The 19,018-nt window shown below is 29.2% G+C and overlaps 3 protein-coding genes and 1 pseudogene across 3 annotated transcripts; 2 read left to right on the forward strand and 2 right to left on the reverse strand.

The window, feature by feature from the left end:
• LOC109357727 (protein NDR1-like) lies at nt 1,239-2,006 on the reverse strand. The gene has a single exon (XM_019601750.1). It carries the CDS (start codon nt 1,935-1,937, stop codon nt 1,278-1,280), a length of 660 nt encoding a protein of 219 aa, XP_019457295.1. The 5' UTR covers nt 1,938-2,006; the 3' UTR covers nt 1,239-1,277.
• On the reverse strand, nt 7,883-11,124 carry LOC109358149 (gibberellin 2-beta-dioxygenase 8-like). Its single transcript, XM_019602225.1, has 3 exons — nt 10,598-11,124; nt 9,222-9,543; nt 7,883-8,105 (listed from the first exon to the last, which is right to left on the reverse strand). Exons 1-3 carry the CDS (start codon nt 11,032-11,034, stop codon nt 7,887-7,889), a joined length of 978 nt encoding a protein of 325 aa, XP_019457770.1. The 5' UTR covers nt 11,035-11,124; the 3' UTR covers nt 7,883-7,886.
• LOC109357832 (cytochrome B5-like protein) lies at nt 14,470-15,408 on the forward strand. Its single transcript, XM_019601887.1, has 4 exons — nt 14,470-14,599; nt 14,689-14,732; nt 14,892-14,969; nt 15,176-15,408. The coding sequence occupies exons 1-4, from the start codon at nt 14,521-14,523 to the stop codon at nt 15,347-15,349; spliced, it is 375 nt and encodes a 124-aa protein (XP_019457432.1). The 5' UTR covers nt 14,470-14,520; the 3' UTR covers nt 15,350-15,408.
• LOC109358037 lies at nt 15,668-17,611 on the forward strand (annotated as a pseudogene).

Below are 19,018 nucleotides of genomic sequence, written 5' to 3' on the forward strand. Positions count from 1 at the left end.
TAAAATTTTAGTTAATGAACCCAGGGTAGTATGGCTTGGGACTCAAATTTCAATTTTCTTAATTATCAACGAGGACCAAACCAAACTCGGTATATTTGAAAATTGTTATTTTTAAGAGGAAAATATATATGCATTAATCATGTATGAATTTTTACATAGTCATCACATCATTCATATTTAATTATTATTGATTTTTCAAAAATGTAATCTAAATAAATAGTAAATGATGTAATGAATGTGTATAAATTTTTACATTAACAATACATAAATATACATTCATTTTATATGAAAATTCATATATTAGTTTCTTACTTAAAATTGTGAGAGAATACATTTGGTTATATATAAAAATACTAAAAGAATACTCTTATGAATTGGAATTAAAGGGTTAAAATAAAAAAAAATGTGCTTCAAAAAGGTTTAGACCGGAATGATTTTGACAATTATTTACCTCCCTCTTAATATTTGTTAATTATTTTGTGCATGTTAATCTTATTATCTTGTTTTTTCCACTATTTAAAGTTCCCGATCATCCAACTTGAACTTCATTGGATTAAAGATTAATTTGAGTTATAAATATAAAATCACAACAACCGATTCAAAACAAATCAACCTTATTTAAGAATTCTATCCAAAATCAAACCAACTTACTACACAGCCCATTTAGAACAATTTTGTTTTGAAGTTATTTAAAATGATGAAATGAATGACATGACTTCAAATATAGTCTTAAAATTCAGTTCTCAAAACTTCAAACTTTTATTTAAATATTTATAACAAATGGAGATTTGAGGAGAAATTGATTAGAATTTCACTCTCGTGCTTAGTCAAAGCCACTTAACAAAAAAACCAAGTGATAAAGCACGTTTCATACTTCAGTCCATTTTCTTTTAATTTTTAATTTATTTTTTGACATTTCTTTGAAACTTCCAAACACGTTGCTGAACTTGGTCATACTAGTGAAACAAGACAAAATATTAATTGAGGAATTATTATTTTCCATTTATTTTGGCGTTACAAGGAAATAACAATAGCCACAAAAAACTATAACATCACCCAAATAACAACTTTGTTCTAATAAGATTTGTATCAGTATACTATTTGTTTTTTTTATTAGTTAAAAAAAAGTAAAATATAAATTTAATATATATAAATTTTATACTTTATAACTAACAAAAATGAAACGATACATTAATAAAGTGATATACATTTTAGAACAGAAATTTGATATCATAATAATTAGAATAAAGTGCTAATAATAATTGAAAAAACAGTAGTCAAGTCAACACATGAAGAACGACCAAGACATTGACTAAAAAACCCCATAGCGCACGATAGCCTCGACGGAGCTTAGATGCGCCGGACACGATCCTTGGTAGAGAATTTCCAAGCCTCAATGGTTTACCATACACCTTCAAGCCAGAAGAATTGTTAATTTCCACATTTGCCCCTCCCCACAAACTATGATGTTTGGTATAAAACACCAAGATCTTATACTTCACCGTCGTATCAAACTCCACCCGAAAATACACCTTCCCGTTCACCACTGCCGTCACGTTACCGCCACCGCCACCTCCGGTGACGATGATGTTACCGGACTTATGCGCCGTCTTCTGGTGGCCCTGGTAGAACCTGTCGACGGTGGCGTTGGCGAGTGGGCGCGTGGTGTTGGAATCGTTGAAGATTCGGAAGTGAAGGTTCACGGCGTCGTATTTGACACCCTTGTCTTTGTTAGGGTTTACAAGCTTGAGGTTGAAGAGGAGAGTGGAGTTGTGTGGGGAGTTGAAGGATTTGTTGAGGGCAGGAACGTAAATTGACTCGAGGTAGCATTTGGGTTCGGTGACTCGGAGGCTGAGCCATATGAAGAAGGCGGTGAAGCCCATGCTGAGGATGAAACTGAAACAACATGACCAGCAGCTCTCTGATTCTGCCGCCATCTGCGGTGGCCGGAAATTAATAGAGAGAGAAACAAGAGAGAGAGTTACAGTGTAAATATTTGTAATGTAACTTGTATGTTAGGAAAAGAAATAAGAATAGTACAATTTTTAATATTTTCTATTTTTCCATTCAAAATTGTGGGGTGTTAGTGTGGACATAAGCACGTATAAAATTCATCATGTATCTTCATACAACCACATAAGTGAATTTGGGTTTGAGAAAAAGATATATGCACACTGACGTGTATGAGTTTTATACATTGTTATTATATTATTATTATTTATTTTTTATTATTTTGACTTTTCAGAAAAAGTAATCCAAATGAACGGTGAATGATAAAGTACATATGTATAAATATTTATTGTCAGTATATGCATTTTATACGCTTTATGTTCTATGGAGGATAGAAATGTTAAAATCATAACATATTGTAGTGTAGAATATGATTATAATAATTCTTCTATGGTTTAACTTTTTTAGAAAATTCTGAAGGAGCTTCTGTAGAAATCCACTTTTAATCATATATACAAATCTTAATCATTCAAGACATCTTGTTCTAACGATCATCTTATTCCTCACGTCATTATAAGTGTTTCACACTTTATAAAAAACAAACAAAATAACCTTCTTAAATTAGAACACAATTCATATCAAATGAATTATTATATCTCAAGTAATAACATTAGAGGACACACATAGAGCATAAATATACCGACAATATTCATAAATCATATGTATTACATATCAACTTATAGATAATTATCAAATTCATCACATTATTATAATAACATAAAAAATATATTATAATAACATAACTTAATATTTTCACATTATTGTATGTAGTTTGGTTGGCTTGGTACATGTGAACAGAATTATTTTAGGAGGACCCTTGTCCCAAATATATAAGGCACTCAAACATTGTCATCAAAATGATTAAGAGAATAATATCTACCCATCGTCAATGTAAAGATTTATACATGATTATTATACCCCTCACCATTCATTTAAATTACTTTGTTTAAAGAATCAACAATAATTAGATATAAATGATAGATGGTGTTGTGACAATGTATTAAATTCATATATCGTCGGTACATACATTTTTTCTCAACCATTAAAAGACTCTTGCAAGAAATATTAAGTCAACTCTTACAAAGAAATCTTGAGTCAAAGCTAACAATATGCAAGAAACTCCATATCTTAATATGTATCATGGGCTAAAAAAAGATTCATTTAAAAACTTCATTATTACTAATCTCAAAAATGAATTAGTTCTATTAAGATTATTATAGACTCATGTCAATTTGGAAAGTTGCATTCAACAAAACGTTTTTGATTGATGAATTGAATCCTAACCTAGATATGCAAGCTAAATATATAGCTTATTCCTTGGCAGTTGGCATTATTATTTGACATATTCATCATCAAAGTTTTTGCTTATGATACTAAAGTGATTAATAATTCTTATTAATAATATAACATTTCTCTTAAAAATAAAATTTAAGAATTAAAGGTTTAAACTTTGGTTAAAATATCTTGAATTTGTTAGTGAGTTGACCCAAACTATAACTCAACCAAAAATTTGGAACTAGAAGTTTTGAGAGCATCAAACTCTTTTCCCACTTATCAAAGAAAAAAAATATTTTTTAGAATAAATTACACTAATATCTTCTAAGTTTTAGTGAAATTATATAATATTCTTTTCCATTTTTGCACATGCACAAAACACCCCTAATTTATATATGTAATGAAGTTAAACCTGCTAGGAAGATGAATATAATGAATATAATTAAGTTAAACTCCAAGAGAAGTTGGTATAGTTTACTCTTAATTAATTAATTTTACATTAACTAGGATAAATTGATCATTTTTAAATTTGCATATATTTTTTATTTATTAAATCACTCTTATCTTTTTGTAATTTAAGCATGATCTCATTGGAATTATTAATTCATTCTAATCTATAATGAAGCAAAATGAGTTTTTTATTTTATAAATTTACTATGATTTTGTTTCCCTTTGTATTGTGTGTCACCCATCATCTAAAGCATGATGACGAGATAAATTTTGACACATATTATATTTCTATTTTGTTAAATATGACAATATTCATTTCTTATAACTTAATGGAGAAACTGAAATTCAAATTTCGTTGAACAAACAATAAGTTATATCTCCTCTTATTACTTCCTTAGACATTTTCAAAACTTACTAATTGTATAAAGTAACAAATATTTGAATAATTAATGGGTGGTGTCTACGTACAAAAGGGAAAAATGATTTATGCAATTTCACTAAAATTTAGGGGTATCAATATATATTCTATTTTTTATTATTGTGTCTCATTAATATTTTTCTTACTCCAATATCTCTCTAATGCTTTGTTTAGTTGAAGAGTTGAAAATGAGAGAAGAGAGAAAGGTGAGAAAGAGAGTGAAGAAAGTAAAAGATATCATAAATATAATAGATTGTTGTATTGTTTGTTATGATAGAAAGATAAAAGAAAGAGAAGAGAAATAAGTATATATGAATTTTTGAATAACACAAATATATGAAAAATAAAAAGAAAAGGTAACTTAAAAACACAAAAGAAACTAAAAAATATATAAAATAACTTTAGCTCAAACTTTCTCCCCATACGTGAAGAGAAAGACTTTTGTGTGGACTCATGCCATTTTTTTCTCCCCTCTTACTTTATCTTTGAGACCAAAGAAGAGAAAGTTGATATTTCTCCTTAATCTCTCTCTCCCCTTTCTCTTATATTTCTAAGCAACAAAAGAGAGGCTAGGTGTAATAGAAGAATCAATACTTCTAACACCTCAGTTCTGATATAGGACCTCTAGACCCATGAAAGATTGAGCATGTCATTCATAAGCTAAAATGCTCATGCAATATTTTAGTCATCCAAATAGAGGTTTCTGTGACTCGAACTCAAGGGACAAATCGCTATTATTAAGCTAAATATATGTGGTTAAAACTATGCCGACAGGAATATTGTGCATGTAATGAAGGAAAATAAGATTTGAGATATATATGAAAGAAAAAAGTGAATTTACATGAATTTTACTAAAGTGGACTAAGGAAAGTGTTAGATGACCTATTTTTTCCATCATAACTTTACATGAAATCAAGCACTAAATTACAAAGATAGGGGAGCTCCCATTTTCAACACGACATAGTCACGTGAAAAGTAGAACATTGGTTCTATAAATCATGCTCGAATACCACACTACACCACGTGACAATGGAATTGTATGTCATATTATTGGCACAAAAACAAAAATAGAATGGCAGAATGAATACATTTACCATCACATCAATATTTTTTCCCAATAATTGATTTTCAAAGACCGGTTAGAATGAATACATTTGTAAACCAGACAATTGTGCGAGCTTCAAAGTTTTAGGTTTCTTTTAAAAAGTATAAAACCAAACTAAATCACAAGCATATTTGTGTCTAATTTTTTAACATACTATAAGGTAATAAACTTTTCAGAAATGAAAGGTAAACTATTTCTATATGTGTATCTTTAAGAAATTTGAGAGATTTTGTTCTTCTTATATTTTTGGAATATATCAATAACATTACATCAATTACATTATAAACTAATAATGAATCATTGTAATTAATTCATAATAATTGCTATCAGAAAAAAAAATCAGGAATTTGAATTTTATAACATTTACCATCAAAATCATTCAATTTCATTTATTGTCCATCAAAATAATGTGTATTAATTCAATAAATCTTTCAATTTCATGATGATTCAATTTTAATGTGTGATAAAATTCTATAACGTTAGGACAATACATCATTATTCAATAAAAATCCAATAAATACAATTCCATTACAACGTTATAATATGTTATTCGTTATAATTTTTAAAATTGCGTTATTTTTTTCTCTAATTATGTTAAAAAATGTTATTTTAAAAATAAAAAAATCTTTTTCAAAAATGGAAAGGCTTAAACAATTGTAAGAAAATAGAGTTTTCTGAAATGAAAGGTAAACACTCTTTTTTCTATAATGATATCATATGGGTTGCAACAATGGTGAGGGGAGAAAAAATCATATGTATTTAGTCGCCTAACAACCAAAAGAAAATTGATGTGCATTAAAAATGAGTTTTAGTTGCTTGAGTGGAGAAATACAAATTTGTTTGAAATGTAATCATACACTGAAAATGCAAAGAGTGAAAATAGTTATTTTTTTTTAAAAAAAATATTTCTTTTCAGAAATGAAAATATTTAAAGAATTTTAAGACAAAAGCATTTTCAGAAAAATAATCATCTTTTCTCTAATGAAATCATGGGGTACAACAATAGTGAAGGAAAAAACAAGAAAAAACAAATATGTTTAGTCGCCTAAGAAGGTTGATGTGTAGAAAAAGTAAGTTTTAGTATGAAATCATACACTCGGAAATGCAGAGAATGAAAAAATTATTATTATTTTTTCCTGAAATGGAAAGACTTAAACAATTATAAGATGAAAAGACTTTCAAAAAAGCAATTATCTTTTCTCTAATGAAATCATATGGGGTACAATAATGGTAAGGAAAAAACAAATAAAATATTTGTTTACTTGCCTAACAGTCAAAATAAAGTTGATTTGTTTAGAGAGAAAGATAACTTTTAATACTTGAGTAGTGTTGCCGAAAAAGGATAAAGATAAACTATTTAAAGATTTTTTGAGAATAAGAAATGAAGTGCGTAGTATGCTTATAGGAAAAGATGCCATTAGTTTCGTAATAAATCTTAGGTGAAAATTATTTTACAACATAATTGTACTATGAACTTATAATAGGAAGTAGATAATAAATATTAGTTTTATGATATTTGAACAAAATATAAAGTAATGTTTAACATTAATTTTTGTAAATTACATTAATGTTACAAAGTGAAACATTATATTATTGGCTCATTTTCGTGGAATGTCATTTTAAGCACAACAACAAAATGATGTATCAGATCAAATGAGAAGAAACATCAAATCATATAAAATACATTTTTCCTTTCTTAATTATATATTTAATTAGATTTAACATTTACTACAAAAACATAATAAAGAACAATAACTTTTACAACAATATTAAAAGGCAATATAATTCTTTACCATAGAAAATTCCACACAACCAAATTCAACTTGTACCAATTCACATTAAGGTGTTAAAAATGAACATACAATGGATCTTCGAACAAAAATGGTGATCATACATTATAATGATGGTTATACTTTGACATATATAGTTCATTATGAACTTGACTCTATACTATCATTATTATAAACTATTATGATATTATTTTTTATAGTATCCAAAATTTTATATATTAAAGTGAACTCATCAATTATATTATGTTAGGAAGTGAAAGTCCAATAGAATGAAGATTTAGACTACTAATTAGAACATAATGATGTTTTACAAAAACATGTAGTGAAAGATAAAACAACATAAAAAACTTATACCTACGAAAAATAATTGTAGGTATAGGATAGAAACAAAATTGTAGCTATAGCGACCTAAAATCGATGAATTTAAATGTTTGTATTTATAGGTTTTCGATGTTATACCTACAGTTTTTTAATCCTTACCAATAATTTTTTGCCATTAATAATTGTCAGGTTTCTTGTAGTGGGGCGAGCGTGATTACATTTAAAACTATTAACAATATTGTTGTGAGGATCAGACCGGACGATCCGACCAATCTGATCACTCACTAAACTTGAAAACGACTCTGATACATAATCTTAATCGAATGAAGAATTAGACCGCTTTGAACCTGAGAAATTCTGGTCCAACAATATAAAACTCTGTTAAACTGAAATAAGTTAGGGAGTGAACAGAACAGTTTACTTAAAGTTTAAAAAATAAAACATTATTCTAATATTTTGTTTTATTATAATGGAGAAAATGAAGAAATGTTACTTCAATTACCATAGTTAATTACTTCTAAATAAGAAATCTTGAGAGTCCCACTTTATTACCGGTTTGCTTCACATCTTGCTCATTTTGCTTTATATACTCTTTCAAATTGAATTCCCTGTAATTGTAGCTTGGAATCATTGCTACATCTGATGGGAGATAGAAAAATGCTGTAGAAATCCTCTCAACCTTTTCAGCAGCAGCTACTCTGTGTTTTATGCTTTTGTAAACGTCGTTGCTCAATGCCTGCATTATAGGACATCAATACTTTTTACATCATTATATTATGGAAGATCATGGCCCTTTGAAAGCTTCAAGATTCTTATAGATTACATATAAATGAAATCCTTATATCAACTATGAGATTCAAACTCACTTTCTTATGAAATATAAGTTGAATCCTTATCAACCATAAATTATATATCAATATTTATAAAAAAGGGATTTAAATTGCATCATAGCTAAGCCATTTACTTGGGAAAAAGACCAAATATTACATATTACCCCTTCCAAAACCTATGGTCCATGATTAATATTTTTATTTTCCAAAATACATTATATAGGTTATTTAGAATATTTTTAGTGTATTTTTATTTTCTAATATATTTTTATTACAATTCTTTTTGACATAGTATAGAGAAATTGTGCAAATGGTTAAATATCTATTGAACTACTTATTTTATTGCTAATTGATTCCGATATGAAACTTTAACATCATATCAGCTCAACTTCTACGATTATCATGAGCAAATTAAAAAGATATATATCAATTGTCATGGATCAAATGTGACCAATCCTCTAGTCTAGTAAGAATTTGTGGAATGGATATGGTGGAAAGTAAAATTCCATATGTGTTAAGGTGTCTCATTATGTTAGATATAGTTTAATATATATTGAGTTAAAGTGAGTATTTACTTATTTTAAGAGTAAGTTTAAAAAACTTATTTTATATTTTAGTCATCTAGTAATTTACATTTAATTAATAATTTAAATCATTGAGTTTCTCTAGAATTGATGATTAAGATGTAAAGTAAATCTTTTAAACTTAAATTTGAAGTAAGTGTATCCTCCTAAATTATGTAAATCCTAAATATTTTAACATGTTCGCTACTTTTTACTTTCCATCATATGCAATAAAAGTTGTCCTCCTTTTTAGTTTAGTCCTAGGTATTTTTCATGGGAGAGAATCATATTTGGGCCAAGATCATCCACATATATAACGTAATGATGTTAGTTTTATGAGTTGAGATTTTTTCATATCAAAACTAAAATTTAGATAATTAAATATGTATCACTTAAATCATATATATAAATATTGTTTTAAATGACCCTCCAATAAGAAAAGAAGAGGTTTAATTTCACCTGAAATAAATCACCAATATTAACAACTAGAGCTAGTGGATTAGGCTTGAGAGCAACCCATTTTCCATCTTTCATAAGTTCCAATCCTCCAACTTGGTCCTGATGTACTATGGTAAGAAAACTAGTGTCACTGTGAGGCACTAAGCCATAAACCTTTGAAGATAATGGGCAAGTTGGATATCTATTCAGACGAATAGAAGCACTTTCAAGCAAACAATTCTCTCTGAAGTAACTTGAATTGATATTCACTTTTTGACCCAGAATTTCAGCCAAGCTTTGGGCAAGGTTAGCCACTGTTGTTGCATAAGCCTCAATGCATGCACTAGATTTGAAATTGTTTCAAGTTAGATAAGGAACCAAGTAAAGTAAGCTTTTTTTTTTTGGAATGTGTGCATATCTTGTAATAAGAACATTTTGTATTTTATTTTGAATAATGAATTTGCACCATGTAATCATATCAATGGTCATTTTATTTTTTTATAGGTGAAATTAATTTAATATTGAATATATGAGCTACTCAATCCATGTACGTCATAATTCTACGAATCAAAATCATAACAGAAATACAACTTAGAAGATTAACACACAAATTATTAGGCCGAAACTAAAACATGATCTTAATTATGTCCAATAAACCTACTATGTCAAAAGACTATTGTCTAAAGGTAACCCATCCCTCTTTAATATATTTATCATATAACATTAACTACTCAAATAAAATATACAGGATGATAATTTATTATTTTCGTTTATCACGGAAAGAAAGTATTCCAGTCTTATATATATATATATATATATATATATAGAAGTTGTATTTTTATTCATAAGAAATTCTGAAATTGACTAAAATAAATAATAACAACTCAGATTACTTATGTTGGAATAATAATTTTTATTTTAAAAGGTGTTATTAATTTTTTTGTTAATACAAAACAAATAATCACTGCAACTAGCTGAGACTAAGGGATAAACCTAGATATAGCAATTTTAACTTTTCTTAGTATTGTATATGCTATGTGTATAAATTGTTTTTTGTTGTAACTTAAACATGTTAATTTAAGGGGTCCAAAATTAACTCAACTAGGATTATATGATGAAATGATTAAGTTGGCTGTGTCCTGGGCATACCCTCAAGTAATCACTTAATCTAGATGTTGTAGGAATGTAGTTGATAAATCGTAACCCACAAGTCCATAACTATAATTTCGATCACAATATTGTTATTTTGGAGTCTCACATAATAACTTTATAATCATAATTGTAATCAAGTTTTTCTGTATGGAAAAAACAATATATTTATGACCACAATTTAAAAAACTGAGAGTTAATATTATACATATTTTGCAGACAAAAATATGGAGATGGATCATGATTACCTCAGATTTTTGTGCTGCTCCATCCTTGATATATCTGTCATAGAAAAATGAAATGCTTCTGACCATGAAAGTTGCCTAAGATTAGTAACAGATGGATTCCCCCACCTATAAGTTTTTGAAGATAATCCAAAAACAGCTTCTGTTGACTTCTTAATAAAGGGTTCATAAAACACTTTCATTTGCTCAGAATGCATCTTGTCTAGAAGCTCCTGCGAAATCCCATGATTAACAACCTGAAAGAAACCCCATTCTTCAGCAGCTTCAGTGATTTCCTTCAAGCATTCCTCTCTCTCAGGATGTTCAACATTTAACCTACTAAGATCAATCATAGGTAGCTCAAATGTCTCTACCATAGAACAAAAGTCATCTTTTGAGTCCTCACTGTTTTCTTGCAAAAGGGTCTTGTAGGTCTCTAGGAATGGAGGTTCATAATCCATTATTTCAGAGCTATATCTTTGGGCTGTGGAAATGATAAAGTAGTAGCATATGAAAATTAATCATTAATTCCACATATGCTTTTATAACCTTGCTATATTTAGTGCAAGGGATCAATATGAAGGGCATATCCTAAAACAAGTAGAGTTAGTATCTTCTCCATTAAGGGAAAGGTAAGTACATAAAAAACAAGAGTAAAAAGTAATATGATTTGACATTTTTATCTTTAAAATATAATGAAATAACACTTTTAACCATACGTGTAAGTGTAAAAGTGATCACTTGCCTCTTCATTCATGGAAATGATTCTAGCTCAAAACAAGTATGGTTAAAAACTGTGTTTGCGTTTAATTTGCAGCCTATAGTTAGAACGAGGCTTTCAATTACATGGGATTGTTACAATTTACAAGACTTCTAAAACAACAATACTTTGACCTCAATAGCATGGAAAGTAATAACATGTAAAAGGAAGGGAGTCACACGATAATATGATAGTTAGAGTAAAAGATTTAGACTTTGTTTAGGAATTATAAGGGAAAGTGAAAGAGAGATTAAAGAGTTAGGAAGGGGGAGAAAGAGAAATGAAAAAGAAAGAAATTCTCTCCATTGTTTGAGAGTTTGAAATTCAGATGAAAGAAGGTAAACTAATGATAATATAAGAATATTTTTCTTTTAAAAATGTAATTAACAATGAGAAATGAACAATAATGTATAATTATATAATATTACTAAAATTGTTTAGCTATTTTGACATTTTATCTACAGAAAAACTCAAATTGAGGAAATTTTAAAAATAGACACATGAACGGTTTGAGAAACCCTCCAAAACCTTCTGATCTCATTCATTCATCTCCCAAACAAGGGGAAGACTTTCCAAAGTCAAGAATAAAGTGAAAGAAGTTATGAGTTCGAGTCTTACCCACAACAAATTTAAAAAATAATAAAAATGAAGTTATAAAGTAATTTAATAGTTAAAATGAAGAGTTGAAGTGAAAGAGGTTGAAGGTTCAAATCTTATATACAACAAATATAAATATTTGCCAATAAAAAAAACTAGTAGAATAGAGTTATGAATTGTAATACCTAATGTCTCCAAGTCACGTGGTTCTTTGATTCATAGATATGGAGTGAGGATGCAAAAAGCTAGTAAACAAGCTCAAATGTTTCATGGAAATTAATAACATGTACAAGCATGCTTGCATTTGGAATAAAGAGAGCCAAGAAAGTATGAGCTTTTCTTTGGAGATTCATGCAGATATAGAATTCCAACTAGAATTGATTTAGAAAGAAGATGAACTTTACGTTGTAGTCAATATATATAGGAAGCGAATCTCAGAATAATTGTTATTGTAAGAAATCAGAATCGTTAATATGAATAATTGAACTTTATTTGAACAGTTAAGATCAAACGATACATTCATTATCTTTTTAAATGATTTATTATTCTCATAATTTTTATATGAAAATTCGTGTTACTTTACTCACTTTATATATTTATATTTATATTGATTCTATAAGCAGAAGGAGAAGGAAGATGCTGATCTTATATTTGCAGTGTGAAGTAACATGTAAGTTATGGTATTTGTGCCATAATTGGTGAGGGATTTTAGCTGTTCTTCCTGATAAAGGTAAGAAATTATTATTGACAACATGAATATTTTATTTGACAAGCAGATTTCTCTATGATAAATAATTGTGTATTATTTTCTCGGATAACATAATGAAGTAGCAGATAATAAAATTCTCTAGAAAGTTCAAGTTTGTCTTATGAATATTTTATTTGACAAGGAGATTTCTCTATGATAAATAATTGTGTATTATTTTCTTCGGATAGCACAATGAAGTAGCAGATAATAGAATTCTCTAGAACGTTCAAGTTTGTCTTGAGGTTGATGTCGATAAAGTTCAACTATAAAGTATTTTCATAAAATATTAGTATTGCTCATAAATAAACCTTGAATGAAAGATTTGGCTTTATCATGTCTTACAAAATTATATGTACACCCCATAACTAATACATATGAGATAATATAATAAACACATAAACATATGCATAAGTTCAAACATTCACCTGTGCTTGAATTTGATACCATTGTAGCTTTCAAATGCAATCTCTAAGTAATATTAGTAGAAATATTCCTAGCTACTGCTAGTTCTGGAATGAACAGAAAAGAAATTAAGAAATGAGTACTTAAGTAGGATTGAACTCTGAAGAGAAGAATAAAAATGAATTAGAATATTTAATGAGAGGGTCATGGTTTCACACATATTTATATGAATGAAACCAATGAAGAAGGGTATCGTAGTATAGTAACATTACATGGTTAAAATAGAGAACACGCAGGCAAGCATAGGATCAGAGAAAAAAGGGGAGACATAAGAGCATGCAGTAGTCAGTACAACATGATATCAAACCATTGTAGCTGATGTGTCCAAAAACGCAAAACGTTAAGCGCCTGAAATTTACACAGATCAAATATTCACTCTTCAAAAAAACAATATAAATAAATCGTGGATGATTTTAAAGTGATGATATAACGATTATGTATAAATTGTTATACTGATATTGTATATATCTTGCACTCTTAATTTATTTATGATTAAAAATATATATTAACTGTCACTATATGAGTTTGATACACTGTCATTGCATTCTCCACCATTTATGTTTTATTATTATTGATTCTTCAAAAAAGTAATACAAATGAATAGTAAATGATGTACTGGCTGTTTATAAATCTTAATTTATTTGTGAGCAAAAAATATATACACTGACATTGTATGAGTTTGATAAACTGTCACTGCATTTCATAAAATATATACATTTGGGGACAGTCTTTTTGCCACACTTAGTGACACCATGGCAAATTTAAAGAATAAGGCCCAAAATTAATATTGTGTAGCCCATGATAAATAATATTCACATTCATCTTTCTCATTTATCACTTTCACACTTTCACGTTCATCACTCTCTTCTCTTTTCCAAAAATCACTTCTTCTCCACTTCACCACTTTCACAATTTCACACCATGCACCAATATAAAAGCTTAAAAATTAATTATCCAGAAATCACTTCATCACAACTCTCCAGAAATCACTTCATTTGTTGTTGAATTCCTAGCTCATTCATATATTGGTAAGAAATCACTTCATCTCCTTTTTTAATTCTATACTTTTGTTTCAAATCTCTAATCCCTAATTTTGAGTTTCTCAAATCCCTAATTTTGAGCTTCTCTAATCTCTAATATTATTAGTTATAGAAATCTGAGAAATTATAATCCCTAATTTTCAATGAATGTCAGTTCAATAGAACCAAACAAGCCTAAGAGGCCTCCTATCGTTTTCTTCGTTTTCTTGTACGGTTTAGTTCTCTTCAAATTATTCGAATCCTTTTCTGCTTCTTGCGATGATTATCTATTTCTGAGTTTTGCTTGTTGTTTTTGCTGTTTTAGATTATATTTGCCACTAAAGTTTCTAAATTTCACAATATGGTTTTCATTGTTGCACTTGCATTGCTTTTTGGTCTCTTACTCGCTCTTCTTTTGATCCCACGACACCACAAATCTGGTCCATCTTTTTTTTAACTCTGTTTCATTTTCTTATAACTATTACATTGATGTGTGTTTATCTGATTGATTTCTTTGTATCTTTCTCAGGACAAAAGGGAAATGCTCACTCTACCTTAAACAACAAAGATAAGGTATATAGCTAATTCCCTTTTTTATGTTTAAGGGTGCATTTGAGTGAATAGTTTAATTAATCACTGATTCAATAAGTTTTTTTTCTTTTCAAATAAGCTGAAAAGAACAGATTTTTAGCATAACTTAGCATGTTTTCATGTACTATATCTTTATTGCAGGAATCAAAATCATTCAGTAAATCTGAAGTGTCTTTGCATCACAAGAGAACAGATTGTTGGATAATCATCAAGAACAAGGTGTGATATTCTATTGTGGTTTTATACTTCACATGAATGTGCTACTCCTTTGGTTTCAACCCAAATGGTATTTCTGTTTCAAATCTTATGTTCACCATTTAACCCTATCTAAGGCTACATTGTTGTTTACTAATGGTATGATTTAGGATTTGTACTGCTAGAACCGAAATGCGGTTAATATTTCTTTGGATTTCATTTTACTCTAGGTATATGATGTTACCCCATATGTGGAAGAACATCCAGGGGGTGATGCTATTCTAGCACATGCTGGAGATGACTCAACTGAAGGGTTTTTCGGGTATGCATCTGTTCCTTTTTACCCATTGTTTGTATGTGATGAAGATACTCCCTCTGGATTTATGTTTGTTTTCTCGTTGTAGTTATAGGTTAGATGGCTAGAATTAGCCAACAAAGGTCTGAGTGGAAGTTCTGCAATTTCCCCCCTCATTAATCACTGATATCAATCACCGTATTCTCTAGATATAAATAAGGGTTTCGAGGGTACTGGAAGGGAAGAGAAGCACAAAATTCCTTAAACGTCATGAGTTAGATTCCTATTATGCCTATATAATATCAGGTCCCTGAGACCCTCAGGGTTCAAGCCATTAAAATTAACCTGACATTCTAAATTCATCACGTCTTTGCATCACGTCTTTCGAATAAACATCAAGAGTCACATTCCTATTATGCTTATATAAATGTTGGTATTGGGTTCAAAGTGAGGATTTGTTTCAAAGTGCAGGTGCATATTAAACATCAATTTATATTATTTGTCATTAGTTAAAAATGCATATTCTGAATACAAATAGTTGTATGACATGACATCAGGGATATAATGGTTCTCAATTTTGGGATGTTTCTTTTACTGTACAAGCAATCTTGTCTACCAATATGGATGATGAATACAGCTCAATGCTTAAGAAAGCAAACCATTTCATAAAATGCTCACAGGTAAGTGCTATTGCTATATACATACATACATACATACATATATATGTTTATTTAGTGAAACTCTTAGTTATGAAAGAAGATAAAAATGTTTGGTATTGAAGGTGAGAAGGAACAGCAGTGGTAATCCAAGTGAATGGTATAGACACATTTCAAAAGGTGGATGGCCTTTCTCAACTCGAGACAATGGTTGGTCTGTATCAGATTGTTCTGCAGAAGGCTTGAAGGTCATAAATTAATTTCCCTTTTTTTATTTATTTCAACAAAATCTCATTTTTTTTAAAACATAACCATGTTGTTCATTTTGTTCATGGCAGGTAGCAATTTTGTTGTCAAACATGCCATTTGAGACTGTTGGGAAAGCAATAGAAACAGAACAGTTGTATGATGCTGTTAATTATATTTTATCCCTCCAGGTAAGGACCATAATTACGTCTCTATTCAACACAAGCATCTCATCAATTATGAATTTGGTCTTTCCATATTATTACAGAATCCAAGTGGCGGATTTGCATCCTATGAGCTCACCAGATCTTATTCATGGCTGGAGGTAAAGGCTTACTTTTTTTATTTATCTTAAATAAGAAAGATAGATTCATATTTATTAACACTCTTTGTTACTATGACAGAAAATAAATCCCACTGAAACATTTGGAGATATCATGATTGATTATCAGTATGTAGAATGCACATCAGCAGTGATACAAGGTCTTGCATTATTCAGAGAGAAATGTCCACAACACTTGAACATGGAAATACAAACTTGTATGGCTAAGGCAGGAAACTATATCCAAACCATTCAGTTACCTGATGGCTCATGGTTTGTTTTTTCTTTTTGTTCTCCACTAACAACAATTATGTTATTATGTCTTGGAAATATGATAAATGAGTCCATAATGGTAGGTCTGGGTCATGGGGAATCTGCTATACCTATGGAACATGGTTTGGAATAAATGGGCTCATAGCTGCTGGTAAGACCTACCAAGATAGCCACTGCATTAGAAAAGCATGTGAGTTTCTACTATCCAAACAGAACCCTTGTGGTGGATGGGGAGAGAGCTACGTCTCATGCCAGAACAAGGTAACAAAATCAATAACTTTTGTAAGTTTATTTGGTTCCATACATATCCCATTCAGCATTTAGTAATTGATGAACAAACAGGTATACACAAATCTATAAGGAAACAAGTCACACATAGTGAACACTGCTTGGGCTATGTTGGCACTTATTGAAGCTGGACAGGTATAATAAATAAGGAAATGTTATATATAGCAGATAAAAAAGTGATTGTTTAATTAATGGAATATTGTATATAGGGTCAAAGAGATCCATGGCTGTTGCATCGTGCGGCTAAGGTGTTGATCAATTCACAAATGGAAAACGGAGAGTTTCCCCAACAGGTAGGTAACAAGTAACAAAAATGCATGGATAGATAGATATATATTCATCCCTGATTGTGTGTGTATTTAACAAACAAATGTATGATTTCAATGTAGGAAATCGTGGGAGTGTTCTGCAAAAATTGTACTATAAGCTACTCAGCATTCAGAAACATATTTCCCATATGGGCTCTTGGAGAATATCGAAGTCGTGTACTGCTTTCACCAAACAAAGATGAAGACCACCAAAACTACATATAATCATCTTCTGCTTTTGTTGTGTGCAATCCTATCCTATCCTTTATATATATATATATATTATGATTGACTATTCAAAAAAATAATACAAATAAATAGTGAATAATATACTAATTGTGTAAAAGTCTTTACACTAATAGTGTATATATACTTTCTATTTATTTAAATGGTATAAGGGGTTGAGTAAACCTTAAATTTGTTACTTGTAGTATGATCTTAATTTTCTAAAGTGAATTGAGGTTGAGGTGCTTAAGACTCCCTTATTTATGCTCTTTGTGGTGAGGTGAAGGTAAGTACTAGTCACTTATTCTTTTTTTACTATGTATCCTATTTGATTCGGTAAAAGCTTTATTCTTATTTTAGTCTTACATCTATTATTCATAATGATGTCAAAACTCTCTTTTCATACCATGGAAAAGTGTTAAGGTTGGAGAACAAGAAAAAACAATTGTGGGTAATCCTTTGATTCGCTACTATTTGGACTATTTGACACATTAAAAACAATGTTACATTAAGAATATGAGGTTGAATATTGATGACATGATGAAGCTTATATTTCTATACTTGTGGAATCTTATCACTGCTCATTTTCCTTTTTTTAGTTATTCTTTTTTTAAATGGTTGAGACAACCTTTAATCTCTCTCTGTTAGTTTTGGAATTTTGTGGATAGGAACACCACTTATTTTCCTAATTTCTTATTCACTCTATTAATAAATATTCTATTGCCGATAAAAAATGACCAACACAATGATCCTTCAAGTGACTTATTTGATGTGCATATACATCCACCATGAATTAAAATTTATATTAGGTTGACAATTTTAGACTTACATGGACTTAATTTCCAGGTCAACTTCTTTGGAGGATTAATTTGGTGGTTGTTGTATCATTGGATAACTTACATAACATTTTACTCTATTAAAACTAGTGTGTACAGGCACTTCGTGCCTGTCGGTCAATATTGTATGATACTACGTATTTAATTTTTTTATTTCATTATTTATAATTAGAATATTTTTGTTGTATTCAGTGTACTTTATATTATAATTTTTATGTGTTTATGATAATATTTAGTTTATGGTGAGAAATGTGGTTAATTAATATGTTGGTGGTGGTTAATTAGGATTATATAGTTTTTTGTAAAAATTAAATAATGTGAAGGGTAAAATAGGAAATGAAAATTACACCATAGTGGAAGTTACATCATGTTTTGACTTTATATATAGTATGACTTTATATATAGTATATAAATGGTGAGAAATGTGATTAATTAATATGTTGGTGGTGGTTAATTAGGATTATATAGTTTTTTGTAAAAATTAAATAATGTGAAGGGCAAAATAGGAAATAAAAATTACATCATGGTTGAAGTTACATCATGTTTTGGCTTTATATATAGTATAAATGTACACATTGTATTGGATTCTTACTCTAAGGTGGCATGTAATTTTTCTTTTGTTTT

This window comes from Lupinus angustifolius, chromosome LG10, assembly GCF_001865875.1.
Source record: "Lupinus angustifolius cultivar Tanjil chromosome LG10, LupAngTanjil_v1.0, whole genome shotgun sequence".
Lineage (NCBI taxonomy): Eukaryota > Viridiplantae > Streptophyta > Magnoliopsida > Fabales > Fabaceae > Lupinus > Lupinus angustifolius.